Raw genomic sequence first — 24,372 nt, forward strand, 5'->3', positions numbered from 1 at the left:
TGAAGACATCCTTAACCATTGATTTTTTCTTCAAATTTTGGATGACTTGATAGTGTGTCAAATGCTCTCAATTTCAACACAATAATGAATGATTCTAATAAGATTTTGGTATATTAATTATATCATACTATTGGAAATATAAGGTAGGCTAGGTTATTGAGAGGGAAGGGGTGAATCAGGAACTAATAAAACTTTAACTCACTTCACCAATTAATCTTTCATATATTATTCCAATCTAATTGCATGCATGAAAGAATGAAAATAATAAAATATTTATAACACTTTGACACAAGATACGGTGAGCCATAAACCTTCCAAGTATAAAGTAAAACTGGGGTGGGGATGATACCCACAAGCTTTAGTACTGTAGTATAAAGTTGGCCTATTAAGGCTTACAATTGACCACTTCTAGTGATCTACCCTATTAGGAGCAATAAGGACTATTAGGTTCACCTTGTTAAAGGATTTACAAACATACAATGAAGTATGCACTCTATTAGGAGATTTAGCAAAAGACTATTAAGTCCACTCGATTAAAGGATTTGACTGATGCACTTGTTAGAATGAATCAATGACTCTCTGATCTACAACTTTGATTTGCTAAATGGGATTTCTTGAATTGCAATGATCACCTAACTGTGATAGATAAGTCTTTGTTGTACCATATACCATTGTAGCCTTCTTTAACTCACACGCATCTGCTTATACTTCTTCACATACTCATACTCAATTAGATTACTTGTCTCATTTGGATATGATACAATACAATACATTACATATATATCAATTCACTTAATTACTTATTGGAGTCAACCACAATACCAAGTTCATCATAATTCACAAAGTCGGCCCAACTGCTGTAACTCATGTTCAGAAGATAAACTCGGTGATGTTCTGACACTTGACAAACATTGTCAACATTCGACAAGCTCTAGCACTTGGTTGACATTGAAGCTCGGTCTATATTGATCACTTCAAGTAGCAGGAACTCAGTTAGCACTGTATGACTCAGTGAACCTTGAGAAACTCGGTAGATATTGAATCACTTGGTTGACACTACATGACTTGGTCAACACTAGATTCTCTTCATTAACACTACGAGCTCGATAGACATAGGAGAACTTGGTTGACACTACATAGCTCAGTTAACAGTAAATTCTTCATCACTTTTACTGGATAGCTTGGTAGACTCTACTATGCTCGGGCGATATAGTAAATTGTCTCAGATGCTCGGTAGACACTGTGAAGCTTGGCATGAATTGTATTCTGACTGCTTAGCTTGGTAGTAACTGAAACACTTGGTTAAAACTATTGGATGAATGATAAGCTCGGTAGCAACTATAGAGCTCAGTAGCAATGTAAACAACTAACTAAGTGTCACTAATAGACAAATTGACCTTAATGTCAACAATCTCCCCCTTTGGCATTAGTGACAAAAACATTTATCATACCAAAAATCCGAATCCTCAAAATTACAAGTCAAAAACTTCCTTTATCAATATTCTGTGTCTTCAACTTTGTTTTGACTTAATATTGTTGTAGCTCAGTAAAGTACTCTATTTTTCTGATTTTTCAAAATTGCTTTTGTAAACATTTTTTCTGCTTATTTGTATATCTCTCCATATTACTACTCCCCCATACATATATCTCTCCCCTATACATATATATGGAGTATGATAATCTTCTTCCCCTTTATCGATAATATTCTCCTCTTTTTATTAACAAACATAGCTTCTCCTACTTTTTGACACAAATGCCAAAGGTGTATACTATTTACAAGTTAATACCAAGATGTGACAAGAAATCAGTGTGTACCTTCAAAATGATTGACATAGTTTTGACCCAATTCTCTTGCAATACCATATACTATTGTAGCCTTCTTCAACTTACACTCATCTGCTTATACTTCTTCACATACTCATATTCAATTATATTACTTCTGTCATTTGGATATGATACAATTAATTAGATATATATATCTAATTAATTACTTACTAGAGTTGGCTACAATACCAAATTCATCATAATTCACAAAGTCAACCCAACTGCTGTAACTCAGGTTCAAATGAAAAACTCAGTGATGTTTTGACACTCGACAAACATTGCCAACACTCAACATACTCTGGCAATTGGTTGACATTGAAGCTCGGTCCATATTGATCACTTCGAGTAGCATGAAATCGGTCAACACAATATGACTTGGTGAACACTAAGAAACTCGATATATATTGAATCACTCAATTGATACTGCATGACTCGGTCAACATTGGATTCTCTTCATTAACACTGCGAGATCGGTAGATACTGTAACAATTGGTTAACACTACAGAGCTCAGTTAACACTAAGATCTTCATCACTTCTACTAGATAGCTCGATAGACTCTACTATGCTCGAGAAATACCGTAAATTGTCTTAGATGCTTGGTAGACACTGTGAAGCTCGACATGAAATGCACTCTGACTATTTAGCTTGGTAGCAATTGAAACACTTGGTTAACACTACTAGATGAATGATAAGCTCGGTAGCAACTATAGAGCTCGACAACAATGTAACCAACTGACTAAGTGTTAAGTCATTAATAGACAAATTGACCTTAACATCAACACATACAAGTTGGATAATTTTAAAGGGAGAAGGCTCCAATTTATAGACTAGGAAGATTATGAATGGATGATTATGGTTGCAAGACTTATGAAGGGATATGATTGAATGTGAGGAGATGAGCTGAATTTACATCATAGCTCTTTGACATGTAGCAAGGCCTTGAGAAGAACACTTTTCATGGTAAGAGGGAAATGTACGCTTACACATGTGTAAACAATCTTTGAAGAAGATGAGGGTGACAAATGGAACAATTTTAGAAAAGTGAAAGAGGTGTAAGAGAGGAAATATGACAAATGGAGAAAGAAAGTCGTACGGTAGCTATAGAGGCAAGTTGTCACCTCCCACACGTGTAAGCACGAAATCAAATATTTGGTCACATGTTGAGTTGGAATAGTGAGACAAGTACAAAAGTAACAAGTCATGTCACACACAGGAATGTGGAATTAAAAATTCAAAGAAATTGGTTATATGTGTGAGAGTGAATTTTAAATTATAGGAGATGTTAGTGAGGTTAGAAATCAAGGTAAATCAAGGTAAATTAGTTAATTAATCAATGATTTAATCAAATAATTAATAATTAGAATAAATAAAGGGATTAAGTTAGTGATTAAGATTAATTAATTATAATTAATTAAACTTCAAGAAGAATAGTTAGATATGTTTAATTAATTAAAATTAATTCAACGCTAGAGGAATAAAGAAAAAGTGCAATAAACTAAATTAATTACATTCAAGTTGACAACTAATTAATTAAATTGAATTTAAATAATTATTAAGCTTGAAGAATAATTAGTGACCAAATAAATCTGCATAGTAGAATTCAAGGTATCTATACTAGACATACCTATATAATTGTTTATCTCATGTGTCTTTGATCACTATTCACACTTTCGATATCACACTTCTTGACTTGTGAATACTTATTTTCTTTTGTATATTCTTTCTCAGTACTAGGATTGAATGCATAATTTTTTTCGTTGGTAATGAGAGCATTTGTATTAATATTGCAAACAAGTTAAGACCCAACCACAATACCATAGCCCCTGACCAACCAAGAACCAATACATCATTAATACATCAATACAACACTATGATCACAACCCTACCAAACCCAAAACAAGATCATACATCGAATGCCCAAAAAACTCCTTGAGACAAAAATGCAGAACCTGTTGAGACCCACATATCATTTAAACCAACTAGCTAGATTGTCATAAGTAAAGTTGGGGATTTCACCACCCGATGTGGCAACACTCACACCACCCCTTGCAACAGAACCACCTAACACCACAACATGATCAATTAATAGAGAAACATCCACTCCGACACAACCACATCCACAACCAAAGAAGAAGCACTTCAAGCCATTCCCACACCATGGCATTGCTTCACAATAAGTTGGTGACACACTCGAGGATGACCACATTCATCAACGAGAGTAGAAGATTTAATTGTAGATGTCTTCCTCTTCTTTGCTACAAACCTAGCACCCAAGGCTTGAGCCTATGCGTGAGAATGCATGAAAAATGTCTGCTGCCACCAACCCATGCAAGAAATCGACATATGAACCTCTAAAAGTGCTACCAAAGACCTAACCATAAGGGGCTAGAGCTCACCCAAACCATATGGTTGAAGCCCCCTATGTAGACCAACCCCAATTTCCACTCCCGTACACAATGTAATTAACACCCAGACCCCATTTTGGTTCTAGGTGCTCTCTTGCCACTGGTACAACTGCAATCTTGGATTCAACCACCATTAGAGCCAACATCAAGACTATAGAGGAAATGTTAAGATTCAAATGAGGTCTCCAATCGTGAACTAGGTTTTCCTCACCCAAAATTAGTTTCAACGCATTGTAGATCAGGTCATCATCAATCTTGAAAACATTTCACAACTTCCTCACTGAAATGGACCATTCAAAGGTCGAGATTTGGCCTGTGGTGTGCAAAGAGAAGTTTGCTTCCATCACATTCACCCTTCACACTGCACTTCCCACTGCTAAAGTTCAGAATCCATAGAAAAGAATTGGCAAAAACAATGCAAATTTAATAATCCTAGCAAAACTTCAAGAAGGACCGAAATTTGATGACCAATTAATCATGATTCGAGCTCACACACAAAACTTCACACATGCCAAAGGTCACCCATACTATGATACCCATACATTTCTGCCTCATTTCATTATGTGTGAAGTTCCTGAGGGCCATTATCTTAGATCAAGGTCCAATAGGAAGATTCCCCTAAAATCTTCAAAAAGTGCAAATTTGTTATTCAATGAACTATTAACACCCACATTCTACAACTTGTCAGCTAGATTATTTGTTTCTCTTGGAACATGGGATAACTTGTAATCCTCGACATTTTCCAATAAGGTTCAGATATGTCTGATGTATTTGTTTAGGTACCATGTATCCATCTCCCCTTTGCAATACCATTTACCACCAATGGCAAATCACACTTAAAAGGTGAATTTTGCGGGCTTCAAACTTTATCCCTAGCAATGTTGCTTAAACTACCACCAGACATTCAGCTTGGTTGTCAGTACCATCAACCACTCTTTTTGCCACCAATGAAAAAATATTGCCATCTTCATTCTTGACAACTACACCAATACCCAAGGGCCCTAGGTCCCTTTGGAAGTGCCATTAAAGTTTATTTCAACCCCAGAACTTGATGGAGCTCAACAGGACTCCTCATTACCAATCGAAAGAGGATCATCCCTCACATGCCTAGAATTGAATACATAATTGCGAAGCTTCACATCTACATAAACTAAATGATCTTATAGTTAACTAAAACAACATAATTCAAAATCTAACGATAAAAAATAGAAATTTAAATAGTCAAACACAATTTACAATAAAATTAAAATACTATTCCTTCTTTATCTTTTTCTAGACTTTGTCATTATATTTAAATACTATCTCATCTCATAAATCTAGGCTAATTTTAAAATTAGCTTTTTTGTTTTATTTATTTAACTCAAACTATTTCTGTTTTCTTTATTTTGGACAAGGTGAATGGAAACATATACCAATCTAGGAGCTATAAAATCCCACTCGGCAAACTGTACTACCGAGAACAGGAAAGCAAACCCCTAAAAAATAAATGTGGGTTGGGTTGTGGGATTGTCTCTTTCTGGTTCCCCACCATTCCAATGGCCCCACTCGCATTCCCACACCCCCATCACCTTAAACTGCCTGCCCCGTCTCAAGCCGACCAATAACCCTAGTTCTGTAAACCTCCTCCCCACTTCGTTCACAACGTTTTTACGCATCGTGCAACTGCTATTCCACATCATCTTCCACGTCATTGTTCAGTTGCTAGAAAGCCCTAGCCATGTCAGCAGCCGGCCTTCCCCTGTGGTATCAGTCTCCACGCACTTCGGCAGCAGGACACGAGGAACAAATCACCTCTTTGCTAAACTGGGCTGAAAGGCGGGTAGAAAAGTCATACCTATAGTTCCTTATATTTGGTTTGATTTCACTGCAGAATTCTTCTAGAGAGGTCGCATATTTGAATCTCTCTGGGTTATGTGCAATATTGGTCAAGGTCATTTAATCTTTGGGAATTGTTTGCTTCTTTGTGGTCTATATCTCTGAAATTCGAATGAATTCTTCAGCTCCCAAAATGATGAACGTGCTCCTGCTGCTTGTATTACTATTGGGTGAGCTGCCTGTGATAATCACATACTTTTCACTCTCTCCTATATTGCTTGTGTGATGTTAATGTTTAAAACGAAGGATGGATGGAAAATTAGACTCCAACATATACGTGGGCTATGTTTTAGTTGTTTAGTAGTAGGAAATTTTCAGTTATCATCATGTGTAACTGTACAAAACATCTTCAGTATCTTTTGGCAGAACACTGTTCAGATTTGAAGCTATTAACAAGTTTGTCTGTAGCATTTGCTCGAAAATTTACAAGACAATATAATATGCTATTTATGATATGGATCAATTGTGTATTTCAAAGGGCTTTTTTAGCACTTACGCTTTGAATTCTTCGACACCTGAAACATTGGGCCTCGTATTACTGGGCGAGCAATTTTTATCATGACACTCGTGGAATTGTCTCCCAAATCTTTGGAATTCTATCTCCAACATTTTTAAAGCTATAACTTGGTGTTGTTTGTTTGTGTGCTTGTTTTTTGGTAAAATGGGTTTGTGATGACAATTATGTAACACATTTATAACAAATTGACTACCACCGGATATTTTGTTTTTCAGCTATTTTGGGATAAAATTTGAAATAACTTCTTTAATTTTAATGGGTTTGATATGGGTTTCATATCATCATTATCCTGTACGTATGGATTAAATTTCAAATATGTTTCTTTCTTGTTATGGAAAATTGTAGGTAGTTATCTCAAGTGATTCTCTCCTTTTCGTTATTAATATTGAAAAGAAATAATAAGAAAAAACTTTCCTCTTCATCATTGTGGCATGCAGGAAAAAATTCGTTGGTTACCAGCGACTTTAGTCAGAGGAACTGTCGAGGTATTGTCAAGAGCTGGGCTGATAAATCATTACTGGAATTGGAGGGAAGAACAGAGCAGGAGAATATCGAGTTAAAAGATTTGCTGTTTTTCCTTCATGTTCCAAGAACCGGGGGAAGAAACTATTTCAACTGGTAATTTCCTTTGCACATTTTCGTTCTCAACTTTTTGGCATGGGAGCATTTTCAGAAGGTACCGAATGGGGGAAAATAAGCCTTTGACTGCATTTAGTATCACAGTATCTTTATCGCATATTTCCCGACTGAATAGTATTTCACAAAAGATTTAAAGATCCTATTAGTTTATTACAAGAACTCCCAATAATAAATTAGCTGATTCTATTATCAAGAATATAAATATTGAAAATTTTGATTTTAATTTAGCAGCAGTGTATGATGCATGTATTTATCGTACAGTAAGCAGGGAAGATTCCTCAACAATTTCAAACTCCTAAAAGAGATTTCATTTCCTCAAAATTTTCTCTGCTTGGCATGCATGTTATTGGGGGCTGTAATTTTTTGATGGCTTCTCTACAGGAACAAATTGTGTCTTTGTTTGGCTGTTTAAACAAACAAACAGTTCCAACGTTACTGAAAATAAAATTGGAGAAGTCCTCACATGGGAAATCTACTGAGAAGTTGGGTAATTCAGGATGACAACTGTGATTACCTTTAAAATGTTGACAAGATGGCTTAATCTCAATTGTAGAATGGTTTCTGCCACCACATAATGCTTTGCTGTGTTTTTTTTTTAATACTAGGTGTTATAAACCATTCACCTTTAGGGGTCTTTCTGAGGGAAATTCAATTTTTTAATTTACATGCCCTGTGATTCTTGTTTGCAGACATGTTGCCATATAGCCTTTAAACACCAAAAAAATGTCTTTTATCTTAAGCTTCAAGGGGAGGTGATTGACAAAATAAATGACGTTGTGTGGATTGAGTACTCTTTTGCGAGTTAACAGAGATCACATGTGCTGTAAGCTGATCAGTGACAAGGATATGGTATTCTTCACAGCCGGAAGTTGGAATTATAATTAATTTACTGTGTTTTTCAGATTTAGCTTGCACATTCTAATGTCAAATTTCAACTTCTGGAATTTATTGTTATTCCTTGTTGGAGGTTTCTCCACAGCTGTGCTTTGAGATCAGAGCCCTATCAGGCATTGACTACTGTTTGAACCCTTAGCCTCAAGCCTTGACATGTTACAATAAATTTATGTACGTTAGAGAACCTAGAATTGATGAATTCTGGGATGCCATGACATGCCACTATCAAACCTTATGGGTCTTGTCATTCAGTCTGCTAATGGAAGATGGTGATGTTCTCCTTGATAAAATTTAGCATCTAGCATTATACTGTTGTTTTCAATTATGTGATACCAAACTACTGATTTTCTGGTTGTCTTTTGCAGTTTATTGCGAAACTTGTTTCCCAAAGATCAGGAATGCCCACGATCCTATGACAAGCTTCGGTTTGATCCAAGGTAATAGTTTGTATGCTTATTTTTGCCTAATTTATGATGAGCATTATTGCATAAACATACATTAACGTGAAGATGGTTGCTGGTGGGTCTCCAGTTTATATCTTAATTTGGTTTAGAATCAGTTTTATCTTTCACGACATATGAAATAGATTTGGCCAAAGCTTTTGTACTAAAAGATAATGCACACGAATTAAACAGACAATTGATTCTATGAGTTTTTCTTTTCTCTGTATAAACTGATTCAATGTTAAAATACTTACTTTAGCTGCAAATATTATTTGAGGATAATACCAACCAAGTCCATTCCTTGAAACATCCCCATTCTATTCACACTCTCTCCAGAGGTAATACTCTGATATAAAAAATAAATAGCTAGTTATGCAGGCATTGCCCACACAGAGTAGGATAGAGGCCACAAGGCAAAGATCATCAATTGTTAGCCTTGCCAATTGATAGCCTTGGCCAGTACATTGTTAAATTGCAATTTACTAGAATTGCTATTTCCAGACGACAACATTTCTCATCATGAAGTGAAATTGGCACCTTTTGGCATTAGAAAAAACACTGCCATTCAAAGCCAGGTTGACATAAAGCTCTAGCATTACCCAAAGCAGAGTATATCACATGTCCGTGCTTATTCTGACTATCCATGTTTGACTGAGTCCATTTATTTGTTTGGGGGTCTGTAATGTGCAGAATGCCATAACATTGAAAAGAGCAGCTTGAATTATAAACTGGATTTTATTTAGAAGAACAGCCATGTCTTGTGGCATGCATATATCCTTCTGTTATCTAAAAGTTACATTCAGTTATTTGTAATGTCTCCATGTAGGACTTCACTTGATTTACCCTAAAAATCCCAACTAGGCTTTGGATTGTGCTAGCAAATGCAATGTTCCCAGTATTAACATACATCATTATGCGTTTAAATCACATTGAATTAAGAGACAATGAATGAATGATAATACATTTGGCAGTTAACACACTTGAAGTCCAATTCCTTTTCCTAAACATCAACTTTGAGGAGGACGGTGATTCACTTGCAGGGTTATTGGCGTGGGGTTCATTCCAGCTATTACAAAAGTGTTCTTCTCCAAATCCCCAATGTCACTCTTCAAATACCAGGTTCCTTCAATAAAATAAGTTATTGTATATGGCATTTGCAAATTGTATATATTTTGCAATCTAAATTAAGTTGGCGATCAAAGTTAGTTATTTCTTTGCATTTCAAGTTGCATTTCTCTATATCTGAAAAAGACCAAAAAAAACATATATTTGCAAAAACACAAAAAAAATATAAAACTATAAAACAAATTAGTGACTTCTACCGCATAGATTTGGAGTGAGCCAGCAGGGCTCATTACAGAATTTTGATCTAACTGAACATCTACCAATTAATATTTAATCTCTCTTAAACCGTAATATGACTGTTGGATCCCATGTTAGGCACCTGTTGTCAACTAAAAAAGCAAAACACTGCTCCTAAATAATAATTAAACTGAGGGTTCTGTGGTAAGGGCTAGATATGAAAAATGTAGATGGATATATGCTTTTGATTTGCATATTTCAATTTGAAGAAACATAGCTTTCTTCCTGCATACTATAATTATGTAGAACAATATTTGCCGGAAAAATTGTGAACATGAAATGGAAAGTCATGCTTTGGGCATTGGAAGGATGTGTCTCTGGCCTTTTTTGATACCGTAGCAGCCTAAAGATGGTTGGCTTTAGTTGATTGTTTAAGGCTTTAAGCACATAGAAACTATATAAATATGATGGTGCATTTGTTATTGAAAGGGGCTGTGTAATTGCAGAATGAAGAGTTGTGCTGTTTAAAATGTATAAAAGTGCCATATAGTACATTCACCTCTGAAAGATTTCCTGTACCATGTTCAGTAAGAAATCAAGCAGTATTAAGGAGGGATAGTCTAGAATATGGATAGATTGCAATATTCCACAGAAATTGATGTTGACTGGGTAGTTGCAGAATTAAAGGTAGTGCTGTGTGAAAAGTATAGTACAAGTTAGATCCTTGAAAAAAAAATTTTTACCATACTCAGTTATCTAACCAAACAGTGTGAAGGAGGAGTTATAGTCTATATGGATTGCTGTATTTTTCCAGAACCAACGTTGAGTTTATCAGCATCTTTTGTCAAAGAGTGTATTAGTCTCTCTCAACCTTGTTAGAAAGATGCACTGCAGTAACACAAGTCTCTGACTACATTGGGTAGCCACAATAAGAAAATACAAGCTGCACTGAAACTTGTTATATATTAATTTTATATGAAATCACTTGTTTAGAAGATTCTTTTTCTGAATTTTGCATCATGCTAGGCATGTTTTTCACTTCTGTTCGCTTGCTTCCAAGTTGCAGCTCTCTGTAATTTGAATCTTTTAAGTTGAATTAATTCAATAATATGAGTGAAACATATGATCACCTTATTTCAAATCGGTTCATTCACTGATCTTTAATCGACATGGCTTGGGGCAGTGAGCCAGGATGCAGGTTGGTGGTAACTCATGATGATTACAGCCTCATGTCAGTGTTACCAAGCGAGAGAACATCTGTTGTAACGATACTGCGCAACCCTGTGGATCGGGTTCTTAGCACTTACGAATTTTCAATTGAGGTTGCAGCTAGGTTTTTGATACACCCAAACTTATCATCATCCATGCGTTCAAAACGACGGAATTTTACAAAGATAGTGGGTGTCAGCACCTTGGATATTTGGCCATGGAAATATCTGGTTCCATGGATGCGCAAAGACCTTTTTGATCGGGTAATTATATTGTTATACATTTCATTTTTCTGTGTGATGTTGAATCATTAATTTCCATTATTTTTTTTGTCATCTGCTATGAACTTTGAAGGTCTATTTGTTAAGACATTTTATATCTCTTTATATTTTTAATGTTTCCATGTTTAGATAAACTTCTACAGAGATATTTCAAATGTGGATGTAGCTTAGTTTGGTTCAAATTGAATTGCCAGAATTGATAAATAATGATTTTTAGATTGGAGGTATTATAATTTACATCCTGAAAAAAAAATCCTGCAGAAACTATAGATTCAGTGCCCACAAAGACCATACAGTACTATGTGATGATCAGGGAGTTAGTATAAAATCTATACAATGTATACATATATCAAAATAATGTCTGCAACAACAATCAACCAACATATCTGGCAACAAAATCATAAACCTAATAAGAATTGGTGCCAGCATCCCAATAATGGATGGTAGGTCAAAGCATGAAGGTTTTACTAAATATAAGAGGAGCAAATGTATAATGATTTGATGTAACAGTCCAGTAAATATACACAAATGCAACCGCTGTTCATGTAAATTATTGGAGGCAATTTCTGCACAAGGCAAACTCAAATTCAAAAAGTATCTGATCGACAAGTGTTAGTGTTTTGTAGCTGAGTGAGAGATCATTCTCACCTGTGTGATCAGCCAGAGTTTCTTGTTTGTATCTGCTGGGCACCTTAGAGACACTGCTGGGTACATGGAAAGTTATTTTGTGACTATTCGAGTCAGTTTAGTCAATGAGTTACTACCGCCTAGCAGCTGGTGAGTTTTCCACTTACACTGTGTATTTTCTTCTTCATGGCGTGCAATTTTTGGTGTTCCGTCTTAGGAGGAGTTCTGATATGGCCCCTTGTTTTATTCTTATGCCACTGCATCTATTCAATAGAGCATCTTAATTTATAAATAATGAGTTGGCACATATGTGTATCTGCAGTTTTCTTGCCACAGTGTTTACTTGTGCCACAATAATTGTGTAAGCATCGGCTGTTCATATTCATGCTGCTTGGAGTGCATAAAGAAAGGGAGTTTTCATTGTCTTTTTGTGGTCCTATATGAGTTTTTGGTTCTTTTTGAAAAAGCCATTTTTAGTTATTGTTGATTGTTGATCTGAAAAGATAGTATCATTGGAGCTGTTGGGAAGATAGCGTGTGACTTATGAAGTTTTATTGACAGACTTCCTTTGTTGATATTACCTCAGTGATAATATGTGCATTATTCTGTTGTTTATGATATGTGATTGTTAAGTGTTTACAATCTCAGTGAAGGATTCATTCCATATTAAAGCTTATGAGCTTTGTATTGAGTTCCATTGATTATTCAATAAAGAAGATCTTTTGGTGTGGCTGGGTTTTTCCCTTGAGTAGGAGGGTTTTCCCAGGTTGATCTATTGTGTCCTTTGTTCTTTGGTTTTGAGCTTCAGCTCATTGGATTACCATGTATCTGGTTCTTAACAAGAAGTATGCATATCATGTAAAGACTTTTAAAAATAGTAATTGTGTAATTAAGTATGCCTTATTTAGAGCTGTGCCAAGATTCTTATGACATATTTGACAAGCTCTTCCTTTAAGAAGCCTGTTTTCGAAAGTCCAGTGGGTGACACAAAGTCCTATCATCATGGACTCTTTATCATTTTGCTCTGATTCTTTATTTCGTCTTATGTAATAGAAACCAAATGACTGCCTTATTGATTAGAACCTATATATCATATACCTCATCATAGATGTGATATTGGATGACTTGAAGTGAAGATCTTTCTAGAGTTGCACTGAAATTTATTTTTACAGTTATAGAGTGTTGTCTGAACTTTTGTGAAATTGCTGGGAACTAGCAAAGTATAATTCTGACTAAGACCATAGGCTGAAATTGCATAATAAATTTTTGGATAAGAGGCCAAAATGATGCCTGCATTAGTACATTCGGCTGACATTAGCTCAAGGGCAAGCGCATAAAAGACTTTGAGTGCATTCAGAGTTATAGCATTATTATGATGTGTTTAGTGTAATAGTTCGCACACAATACTTTTTTAAGTTTCTGCAAAACCCCTTATGATAAATTTCATCGACTATATGTTAAATAATTCAGCAGGCTTTTGACCATGGGCCGCAGAAGGCACATCATTTATTTAGCTTATGATTATATGCTCTTAAACATCTATCATGAGTATGCAATCTTGTGAAACTGCTTCTATTGATGACTGAATGATTGAACTCTGTTGTAATTAGTTCAAATAGGTAAATCCATCATGTTATAACTTCTTGTAAGGTTCTTGTTTGAGAATTGCAATTATAACTGGTCACACTGATAATGTTAACCACACATGCTTAATTTACAGTATTGGATTCCTCAGAACTAATGTTCAAATTCTTGAATTGGTGATATAGTTGTCATTATATTCTTCATAACTTTCCTCTACCATTTACTTTGTTAAATGACTGGATTGTTTGCATGATGGGTCAGAACAAACTTATCAGCCCTCTTTTTCCCATGCAGAACGTGGAAAATGGCATTTGGATTTGAGCTTATTCCCGCACTGCAGGACATTGGTGGTTTATATCTTGTTCCTCCAGCTTGTCAATGCCTTACACTCTGTCAGGACTAAGAACCAGTCAGTTACTGTTTTCTAGATCTTAAGACGTTCATGCAACTTTTCTGTTCAAAAAAATTAAACGTATTGTCAAGAAATGTAAAGTTTTGATTCAACAGTCATAACATGAAAGCCTAGATTTCTTAATTCAATTTAGCTAGCAGCACACCATTAATTTCTGAGCTCTGTTTCAAGAAACATGTAGCTAGCCTCATCATTTCTTATGATGGGAAATATATGCATGATGAAATGTCTGCATGGTCATGTTTTTCAGCATAAGAGTTATGTTTCTTATTGGCTGCCAAATGCAGACATTTCTGGCTATTGAGAGCTGTTTCCATGTTGTTTTGGCCCAAAGAAACTGTTTTTTCTCAATGCATACCAGAAGATGCTATTTCTACAGGCTGAATGGTCCACAACAAGTGGAATATGATGACATTTCCCACCCCCTTCTGGGAGATTGAAATGTTTTAAAAAGTGTTTAACAATCACCCGAAACAACTTAAAATTCTAGAAGGAACAGAAAGTCCATAAAACATGAAATATAAAACAATTTAAATTCCATAAACATAAAATACCTGGTAAAGATCAGTTGTATTTGCAAGAAATTTAATGGTTTTATCTTAGAATCACAACATCTAAGACCTTAATTCCTCAATCACAAAATAGTAGGTAATACCATTTGAGTTCTGTTGCAAGGAAGATAGATATCTGATTAATTTTGCCATTTATTATCCATCAAAACATTGCCATTTCCGAGTCTGTGGAACATGTGTCTGTTTCTTAGGCCAAGAAAAATGTTGCTGATGAAACAACCTTATAGCACCTGTATTTCACGATTCTCACCTTGGGAAATACATTCCTTGTCAATTGGCAAATCTGGCCATTTCCAGGTTGTTTTAGCCTCTCTGCTGGATCAATGTTTCAGAGTGTGATCTTAGAAGCACCTTCTATGCAAGGCACAATCACCATATTCAGTTGGATCTGGAATTTTTTGGACTGGTCCGATTTGGTTTGGGTCTTTCAATTATAGAAATTTGTTTGATTTTCTATGTGTGGAAACAACTGATTTTCCTAGAATGTAATTGATTGAGATAATCAATATTGATGTGATGCCCCCTTCCTCATTTGCCCTAATGTTACAATTTCAACAAATTAGGGTTAGGGTTACATCCTACCAAGTAAATCTTTCCTCAATAATTATGAACTAGGATCTGTATCCTGCAATCTATACAAATATACATATACATATATATCTACAAATAGAGTTAGCCAAGCTGCATTATATTCATAAACACACTGGGGGAAGAGACATGACAGGACCCCCCAAAGCCATTTCTATACAAAGCGCTTCGTGACTTATAGATCCTTTCCCCAACCATGTTTGGTCTCCCTATAGACAATTGCCATCTTGTGGAGTTGGTTTGAGTTCATAAAGGGTTATTTGACTTTGTAGGTGCCCTCTTTATCCTAGGCCATAATGTTCCTTTAAGGACAACCTACTTATGAGCCCATTGGCTACCCTTTTTCAACACCTCAGGCTATATCTTTCTCAATGTGGATTTCAAACAGTATGTATGTCAATTATTTATCAGAGGCATATACAACCATTAATCTCACATGAAAAGATGCATATATGTATGCAAATTCGATTAGTATGTGTATCTTAGTTATATAAGATATGGAACAAGGATGCCCGGTAGTGTGCCCTTAAATAGCTGTTCTTTCCCTTTCAAACAGTCCTCCATTCTTGCATGGTTAGTGATCTTGGGGTTCGCCAATAGTACCTCAATATAAGGGTTGGAAGGGAAATCACAATAGGGTGCCCTTAGCTGTTACCTTTCATAGTTCAATAGGGTGCCTTGATAGTGGTTTTCCTTACTTGTCATTGTAGCCAATAGTGGTTCTCCCTTAGTGCAATTGTGTTCTGTATCCTATTGATGGACTGTTGCAGTGCTGCTTGTATATTTTATAATTTATTATTATATACAAAAGATGTGCAAATATATACATAGTTACACCACCATTGGAACAAGGGATGACAGAAGAAGGGGGCAATTTTCTAAGATGTTGCGATGAAGGGTCTTAATTCGAGTACATTGGGGGTACAGCGGTGGGTGGGGTGCTGTATATACTATATACTATACTATACTACTTAAAATACTAGTGTTGGAAAATGTATAAGACTATTAAGAAGAAACATAGATTAAATGCAAATGCCAAATACTAAATAATAAATACTTGAATATTGAACAATGAACATTGAAGTTTTCAATATCGAATTACTAATTAGAAATTAGAATACTCAATAGTAAATAAAGTTTTAAATTGTTTAATACACAAATTGAAGATTATCATTCATCCCTTTGATGGATCACAGAGTGTGATCTGAAATGTTGATGGAGAAACAACTACACAATCGAATCCAGAAGCATTCTAGAGATTATATATGGGTTGCGGAAATCTACTTGCTTTAAATGGAAGATTTCTATTATATTACAAATATCATAGAGATGATTACGATGAGCAGCATGATATCAAAACAAGTACAAAATGTAGAGAAGGGATGCCTCTAATCATCCCTTGGGAGGTTGGGCCTTAAGTGGCGATCGGTGGTTGATGAGCAATGCAGTGTAATGTCCCCATTTTAGCAGTTGACCAAGTGTGTGTGCGTTAGCCTTGTTCTACATGGTCCCGAGGGCTAACGAAGGGTTTAATGGGATCCTGGAGTGTTTTGGCCTAGTCATTTCCAGTTTGGGCCAAAACGAAGTTGATTTACTCAGTTTTAGGCATACTTACTATTTTTAGTAAGTTAGCAGGACACAGTGCAGGTCAATTTTGGTGATTGGATTTGATACTCCTCGGTGAGAGCTTTCCGATGAGCTATCACTCGCATTATTCGGAGTCCGATTGCTAATACATTTTAATGCCTGAAGTTTTATTAAAGTAACGTCTAATTTAACTATAAAATATTAAAATGTTACTTTAATATTTATTTTATGGGGATGTGTACCAAAGGGAGACATAAGGGGTATTTTAATATATGTTTTATATACTACACATCTTTTATCCCACATTGCCCATATGAGTTGAGCGGACCCTTGGAAATAGAATAAAAGGAAGCATTTGTGGCTTCATTAGCCAGGTTGAATATGAGAAGAAATTGGTGTGTGAGTTGCAGCTCCGTTCTTGGCATTTGAGGATGTCTATCCTCTCTTGTAACATTCTAGACGCCATTCCCTTGGGGTTTGGCCTTTGGAATTCTTTGTTATTGACTTCATTATCAGGCAATTTAGTTGCATTTCCAGCTACAGGCAAATTTGGTATTTTGCTCATATTTTCTTCACTACTTTTCCGACGCTTATGCCGCTTTGAGGGAATGATATTACGAAGGTAGTGGATTGATTGAAGGACAAAGCACTGTAGTAGCAAGTTCGAAAGCATGGGCTGGAGTATTATGTCAATACTGCTGAAGTAATTAGTGAGTTGATAAATCTGCCATGTATTTGGTTTTATGAATTCTGAAAATAACATTTTATTAGCAGCAGTTCATTTCCACTTTGCATATTATTGTAGTTTCTTTCTTGTTTATGTTGTATGATACCAATTCCATGCACAAAACACAACAAACAAATAAACGTTTGATTTTCAGAGTTATAAGGGGTTTAAAACATTAAACGGAGAAATAAGAGGTTGAATGCAAACTGTTTGACAAAATTCCTTTCAGCAAATTGGTTTAGTTTTTTGGAACATCCAGGGGTGCCCATTACAGTGGTATCAGAGCTATAAGCCCTGCCATCCTGTGGAGGTCTTATAGGGAATTTGGAACAGCCGGATAGAGGGAAAAGTGTTTGACGAAATGTCAAAACACTAAAATCAGAAATAAAAAAAACACAGGCTAAGCATTTATGTTTGAGCATGCGACAGGGGCCTTATAATTTCTGCGATACCAGAGCAAGACAAAATAGGATTTTAGACTTGCAAAGAAAACAGTCTAGTACATCCGTGCAGGGGGCATTGAATCTAGCCATACAGACACAGAGGAGATATTCTTTGATCAGGACAACAATATGGGTGATCGAGATGACAGGAATACAGGATTAGGCGGAGGCGGGAATGTCGGTCCAGATCAGGGGGACGTAATGTTCAGACAATTACTGGATACATTAGAGCAGGGGCAGCGTATGCAGCAGGAGCAGAATAGGCGAATGGACATGATGTTGCAGCTCATGGCTAGATAGATGGGTGTCAATATTAATCCAGGTGATGCCAACAACAGAAACAATAACAATGAGGGAAACAATAACAATGGGGGAAACAATAACCATGGAGGCCAAGGCAACAACAATGGTCCTGAGAATAACATTAATGGTAATAATGAACACGACAACAATGGGAATGAGGCTGATAACTTTAGACATGTTGCACGCCTAGCGCAGACTGCGAGCTCGAGACCTCTTCTACCCACCTTCCCACCCAGAGATTCGGTTCAACCACTAAACGAACCGCAGATTACCGAGTTATAGGATCAGTTTAGGAGGGACTGGGAGGCTAGTGGACCAGAGTTTCAGGCGGATATTTCCCTTAGAGATTATATGGACTTGAGGATGAGACACATGCCTAGAGCAGGAGGGAGGAATCAAAACTTTGAGCTGAGAAAGAAAGTTGGAAAACTTTCCTTACCTTATTATGATGCTTCAGGGAAGATGACTGCACGAGCTTGGGTGCAGAAGGTAGATACATACTTGCAGCTAAATCCTATGCCTGAGGAGGAGGCTATCAAGTATGCGGCTATGGACTTGGATGGCGTTGCACATGAATGGTGGCATCATGGCATGGTGACTTTGGGGCATAATCAGGTTACATCCTATGAGGAATTCATCGAAACATTGATTGAGAGATTTGACACTAGGGATCCCGAGTTACATTTCAAGGAACTAGCACAGTTAAAACAGTCAGGTTCTATGGATGCTTACATTGCTGAGTTTCAACGCTTGTCTGTACTTTTTACTGATATCTCTCCTAGGAGATTGGTGGTGTTATTTTGTGATGGTCTTGCTGATCCATTACGAGGTTGGGTGAAGGGACATGATCCACTCACCTTAGCTGAAGCAACTAAAAAGGCACGAGATTTAGCCCCTTCGGTATACAAAGGAAAAAACCATTCAACAGATTCTTCCTACCGCAAGGACAAAGACAAAAAACCGTTTCAGAAAGAGTATAGCAAACCCAAAGAAGGATCAAAAGGACTAGACAATGAAACTTTGAATGAACTTCGAAAGAAGAAGCTGTGCTTCCATTGTAGAGAGCCTTGGGACTTATCTTATAAATGTTATCTCAAGGCTAAGGCAAATCAAATGGAGTATTTTTCAGCAGAAGATTCAGAGTCAGAGGGGGAGGATCAGCACTCCGATTCAGATGAGGGTAACACTATAGAGGAGAACAACATTCCTAAGGATGATAGATCGTTGGCACGCTTGACAGGGGCCCAAAAGGCAATCACATTTAAGGTCAGGGGTACCATCCAGGGGCAGAAAGTGATATCTCTTATTGACATCGGGGCTACACATAACTTCATAGATGCACAGTTGGTAGCCAGGAGACGGTTACAGACAGAGGAGCATGATGGGTTTAGAGTCATGGTGGCTAACGGTGATAAATTATTATGCACTCGGAAGATATCTAATCTTCACATCAGGTTTGGAGATGGCTATGAGTTGAAGGATGAGTTCTATGTTGTGGACATGGGAGATTATGATGTCATCCTTGGCATGACATGGATGGCTTCACTAGTGGAGTTCACACTCAACCTAGCAAAATTGGAGATGAGATTCCAGCATGAGGGCAGAACTGTGGTACTTAGAGGTCTTTCAGATGGAGGTTGCAGAGTAGTGTCCTTGAGGAGAATGCAGAGACTTTTTCGTCACGATGACATAGAGTGGGTGGCAGAGTGCTACATTATGCCAACTTCACCAGAGCCACAAGAAAAGAGTCATCCACCAGATATCCAGAAGATACTTGATAGACACGCTAAAGTATTTAGCGATATTCCTCATGGGGTTCCTCCTGACAGAGGGATGGAACATGTTATTGAGCTTGAGGAGGGAGCCAAACCAGTTATGATTACTCCCTATCGTCATCCTAAGAAACACAAGGATGAGATAGAGAAGGCGATTAAGGATTTGTTGGAGATGGGGCATATCAGGCCCAATAAGAGCCCCTTTGCTTCAGCAGTAGTATTGGTAAAGAAGAAGGATGGGACGATGCGCATGTGCATCGGTTATAGGGCACTGAATAAGAAAACAATTAAAAACAGGTATCCCATTCTTAGGATTGGTGAGCTGATTGATGAGTTGCATGGGGCATGCTTCTTCACCAAAATTGATTTGCGATCCAGATACCATCAGATCAGGATGAGAGCAAAGGACATTGAGAAAACAGCCTTCCGATGTCACTATGGTCACTTTGAGTTTATGGTTATGCCATTTGGTCTAACCAATGCACCCGCTATATTTCAAAGTTGTATGAACCAGGTATTCAGGAAGCAGCTAAGGAGATTTGTCTTGATCTTCTTTGATGACATCTTGGTCTTCAGTAAGACCTGGGAGGAGCACTTACATCATCTGGAGGGGGTGTTATCTATTCTGGAGAGAGAGTCATTGTATGCCAAGGAATCTAAATGTGAGTTTGGCATGACTGAGCTCCTTTATCTTGGGCATATCATTAGTGCAGATGGCGTTCGGGTTGATCCCAAAAAGATTAGAGCTATTGTAGAGTGGCCTACTCCCACAAACCTTACACAACTTAAGGGATTCTTTGGTTTATGTGGTTTTTATAGGAGGTTTGTTAAGGGATTCTCACAGATTGCTACACCCTTGACAAATCTTACTAGGAAAGGAGCCTTCGTGTGGACAGGGGCAGCACAGAGGTGTTTTGAGCATTTCAAACAGGTAATGTCTTCATGTCCAGTTCTAGCTCTACCGGATTTCACGAAGCCTTTTGAGCTTCATTGTGATGCATCAGGTGATGGGATTGGAGCAATATTAATGCAGGAGAAGCATTCCATTGCATTCGAGAGTAGGAAGCTCCGGGGAGTTGAGAAGAGTTATTCTGTCTATGACCGGGAGATGTTGGCCATAATGCATGCATTGGCCAAATTTCGATCATATTTGGTAGGTGGACGTTTTGTGATCAAGACTGATCACAACAGTATTAAATACTTCATGAGCCAGCGTGATCTTAATGACCGGCAACAAAAATGGGTGACTAAATTGCAGGCTTATGACTTTGACATAGAGTTTGTCAAAGGTAAGAAAAATGTGGTGGCTGATGCCTTATCTCGGAGACCTCACTTATGTGCTTTGGCAGAGATTTCAGGAGATTGGAGAGATCGGATTATAGCAGAGTATGTCGGAGATGCTTGGGCTTTTGGATTGATTTCAGGTACCATACAAGATGATCACTATGAGGTGATAGATGGATTGATCAGAGTTCAGGACAAGGTTTATTTGATTCCGTCATCACATTAGAGAGAGGCGATACTGAAGGCATTTCATGATGCACCCATAGCTGGATATCCGGGGGTCTTCAAGGCCTACAGGCAGATCCGAGAGCGGTTTTCATGGAAAGGGCTCAAGGATGATGTTCAGAGGTATGTCAGGGAGTGTGTGGTTTGTCAACAGAATAAGGGAGAGCACACATTTCCTGCAGGTTTATTACAGCCCTTGCCCATTCTTGATAGGAAATGGGAAAGTATTTCGATGGACTTCATCACTGTTTTACCACGAGTGCAGGGAAGAGATTGCATCTATGTGGTGGTGGACCGCTTGACGAAGTTTGCTCACTTCTTTGCTATTCCATCCACTTACACAGCAACACAGGTGACAGATCTTTTCTTTAGAGAGATATTTTGGTTACATGGGCTGCCTAAATTCATTGTCAGCGAACGGGATAGTAAGTTTATGAGTGTTTTTTGGCAAGAGTTGTTTAGGTTGTGTGGTACAGATCTTACACCTAGCACTAGTTATCATCCACAAACAAATGGGCAAACAGAGATTGTAAATAAATGGGTGGAAGGATATTTGAGGAACTATGTAACTGCACAACAAAAGGCTTGGATCAGATGGTTACATATGGGAGAGTATTGTTATAACACCACTTATCATATGTCCATCAAGAGGACTCCTTTCATGGCACTCTATGGTTATGAAGCACTTAGCTTCATGGATTTAGTTTTGGGGGACAGTAGAGTGCCCAAAGCCAAAAACTTATTGCAGGATAGTCAGGACATCTTGAAAGTGCTTAAAGAGAATATACAACAGGCCCAGAATCAATAGAAATTGTATGCTGATCAGCACCGAATAGAGCGTAGCTTCGAGGTAGGGGATATGGTTTACTTGAGGCTACAACCATATAGACAGTCATCGCTCAAGAAGAGCGGAGCTGAAAAGTTGAAACCTAGATTTTATGGTCCCTACAGGGTGATTCGCAAAGTGGGCAAAGTCGCCTATGAGCTTGAGCTTCTAGAGGGCAATCGAGTGCACAATGTGTTTCATGTGTCTAGGCTTAAGAAAGCCATTGGTCAGAATGTAGTGCCTTTTGCAGATTTACCCCCTTTGGATGAGAAGGGGAAGCTTGTGTTAGTACTCGAGGCTATTCTAGACACTAGAGAGAGGAAGCTTAGAAACAGGATAGTGAAGGAGTATTTGGTCAGATGGAGAGACTTGCCGGAGGAAGATTCTACATGGGAGAGTGAGCAGGTAATTCAGGAGGCTGGACTGAGATTGCTTGAGGACAAGCAATTTCAAGGGGGGGGGACTGTAATGTCCCCATTTTAGCAGTTGACCAAGTGTGTGCGCGTTAGCCTTGTTCTACATGGTCCCGAGGGCTAACGAAGGGTTTAATGGGATCCTGGAGTGTTTTGGCCTAGTCATTTCCAGTTTGGGCCAAAACGAAGTTGATTTACTCAGTTTCAAGCATACTTACTATTTTTAGTAAGTCAACAGGACACAGTGCAGGTCAATTTTGGTGATTGGATTTGATACTCCTCGGTGAGAGCTTTCCGATGAGCTATCACTCGCATTATTCGGAGTCCGATTGCTAATACATTTTAATGCCTGAAGTTTTATTAAAGTAACGTCTAATTTAATTGTAAAATATTAAAGTGTTACTTTAATATTTATTTTATGGGGATGTGTACCCAAGGGAGACATAAGGGGTATTTTAATATATGTTTTATATACTACACATCTTTTATCCCACATTGCCCATATGAGTTGAGCGGACCCTTAGAAATAGAATAAAAGGAAGCATTTGTGGCTTCATTAGCCAGGTTGAATATGAGAAGAAATTGGTGTGTGAGTTGCAGCTCCGTTCTTGGCATTTGAGGACGTCTATCCTCTCTTGTAACATTCTAGACGTCATTCCCTTGGGGTTTGGCCTTTGGAATTCTTTGTTATTGGCTTCATTATCAGGCAATTTAGTTGCATTTCCAGCTACAGGCAGATTTGGTATTTTGCTCATATCTTCTTCACTACTTTTCCGACGCTTATGCCGCTTTGAGGGAATGATATTACGAAGGTAGTGGACTGATTGAAGGACAAAGCACTGTAGCAGCAAGTTCGAAAGCATGGGCTGGAGTATTATGTCAATACTGCTGAAGTAATTAGTGAGTTGATAAATCTGCCATGTATTTGGTTTTATGAATTCTGAAAATGACATTTTATTAGCAGCAGTTCATTTCCACTTTGCATATTATTGTAGTTTCTTTCTTTTTTATGTTGTATGATACCAATTCCATGCACAAAACACAACAAACAAATAAACGTTTGATTTTCGGAGTTATAAGGGGTTTAAAACATTAAACGGAGAAATAAGAGGTTGAATGCAAACTGTTTGACAAAATTCCTTTCAACAAATTGGTTTAGTTTTTTGGGACATCCAGGGGTGCCCATGTCATGCAGATAGGGACTTGGGAACGACAACCCCAAGTCCGGGGGCGTCATTGTTTCAGGAACACTAGGGTTGAGGGGGTGATGTGTCCCCTTTAAACACTAAATATATATGTATAGAAGTTAAGGAACGGTCTCTACAAAACCATTAGAAATTGGAATACTAACAAATGACTGTCTAATCTGAATATTAATAGATCGGATTATGCTTATCCTCTTCTGTTTCTTCACTCTATTTATCTCTTATTTGATGAATTAATCTCTTCGGATTCTTTCAACTGCTTATATAAACCTGATCTATTGATTATATTTATATATTTATGCTTATATGTTAGTGTATATCAAATATACTTTTGGATATCTCTGCCGTTAGTCTGCCTTTCTATTTTAATCTTTCTATTTTTGTAGTTCATTGATCTGATGCCATTTTATT

The 24,372-nt window shown here is 37.3% G+C and overlaps 1 protein-coding gene across 4 annotated transcripts in view; it reads left to right on the top strand.

The window, feature by feature from the left end:
- The first annotated feature begins 5,627 nt into the window (after window positions 1-5,627).
- Window positions 5,628-24,372, top strand: part of LOC149528885 (protein-tyrosine sulfotransferase-like) — a 65,633-nt gene continuing 46,888 nt past the window's right edge. Inside the window, exons 1-5 of one of the 4 annotated variants that reach the window (XM_089811429.1) lie at window positions 5,700-6,049; window positions 6,231-6,275; window positions 7,060-7,240; window positions 8,521-8,592; window positions 11,084-11,372. In XM_089811429.1, the coding sequence (XP_089667555.1) occupies window positions 6,239-6,275; window positions 7,060-7,240; window positions 8,521-8,592; window positions 11,084-11,372 (579 nt within the window). In that variant the 5' untranslated portion in view covers window positions 5,700-6,049; window positions 6,231-6,238. Of the gene's footprint in view, window positions 6,276-7,059; window positions 7,241-8,520; window positions 8,593-11,083; window positions 11,373-24,372 lie in introns of all 4 variants that reach the window. The other 3 variants (XM_089811432.1, XM_089811428.1, XR_016359161.1) reach the window with 3 other exon arrangements.

The sequence above is a fragment of the Cupressus sempervirens genome, chromosome 11, assembly GCF_028749045.1.
Source record: "Cupressus sempervirens isolate cs-2001-9-10 chromosome 11, ASM2874904v1, whole genome shotgun sequence".
Taxonomy (NCBI): domain Eukaryota; kingdom Viridiplantae; phylum Streptophyta; class Pinopsida; order Cupressales; family Cupressaceae; genus Cupressus; species Cupressus sempervirens.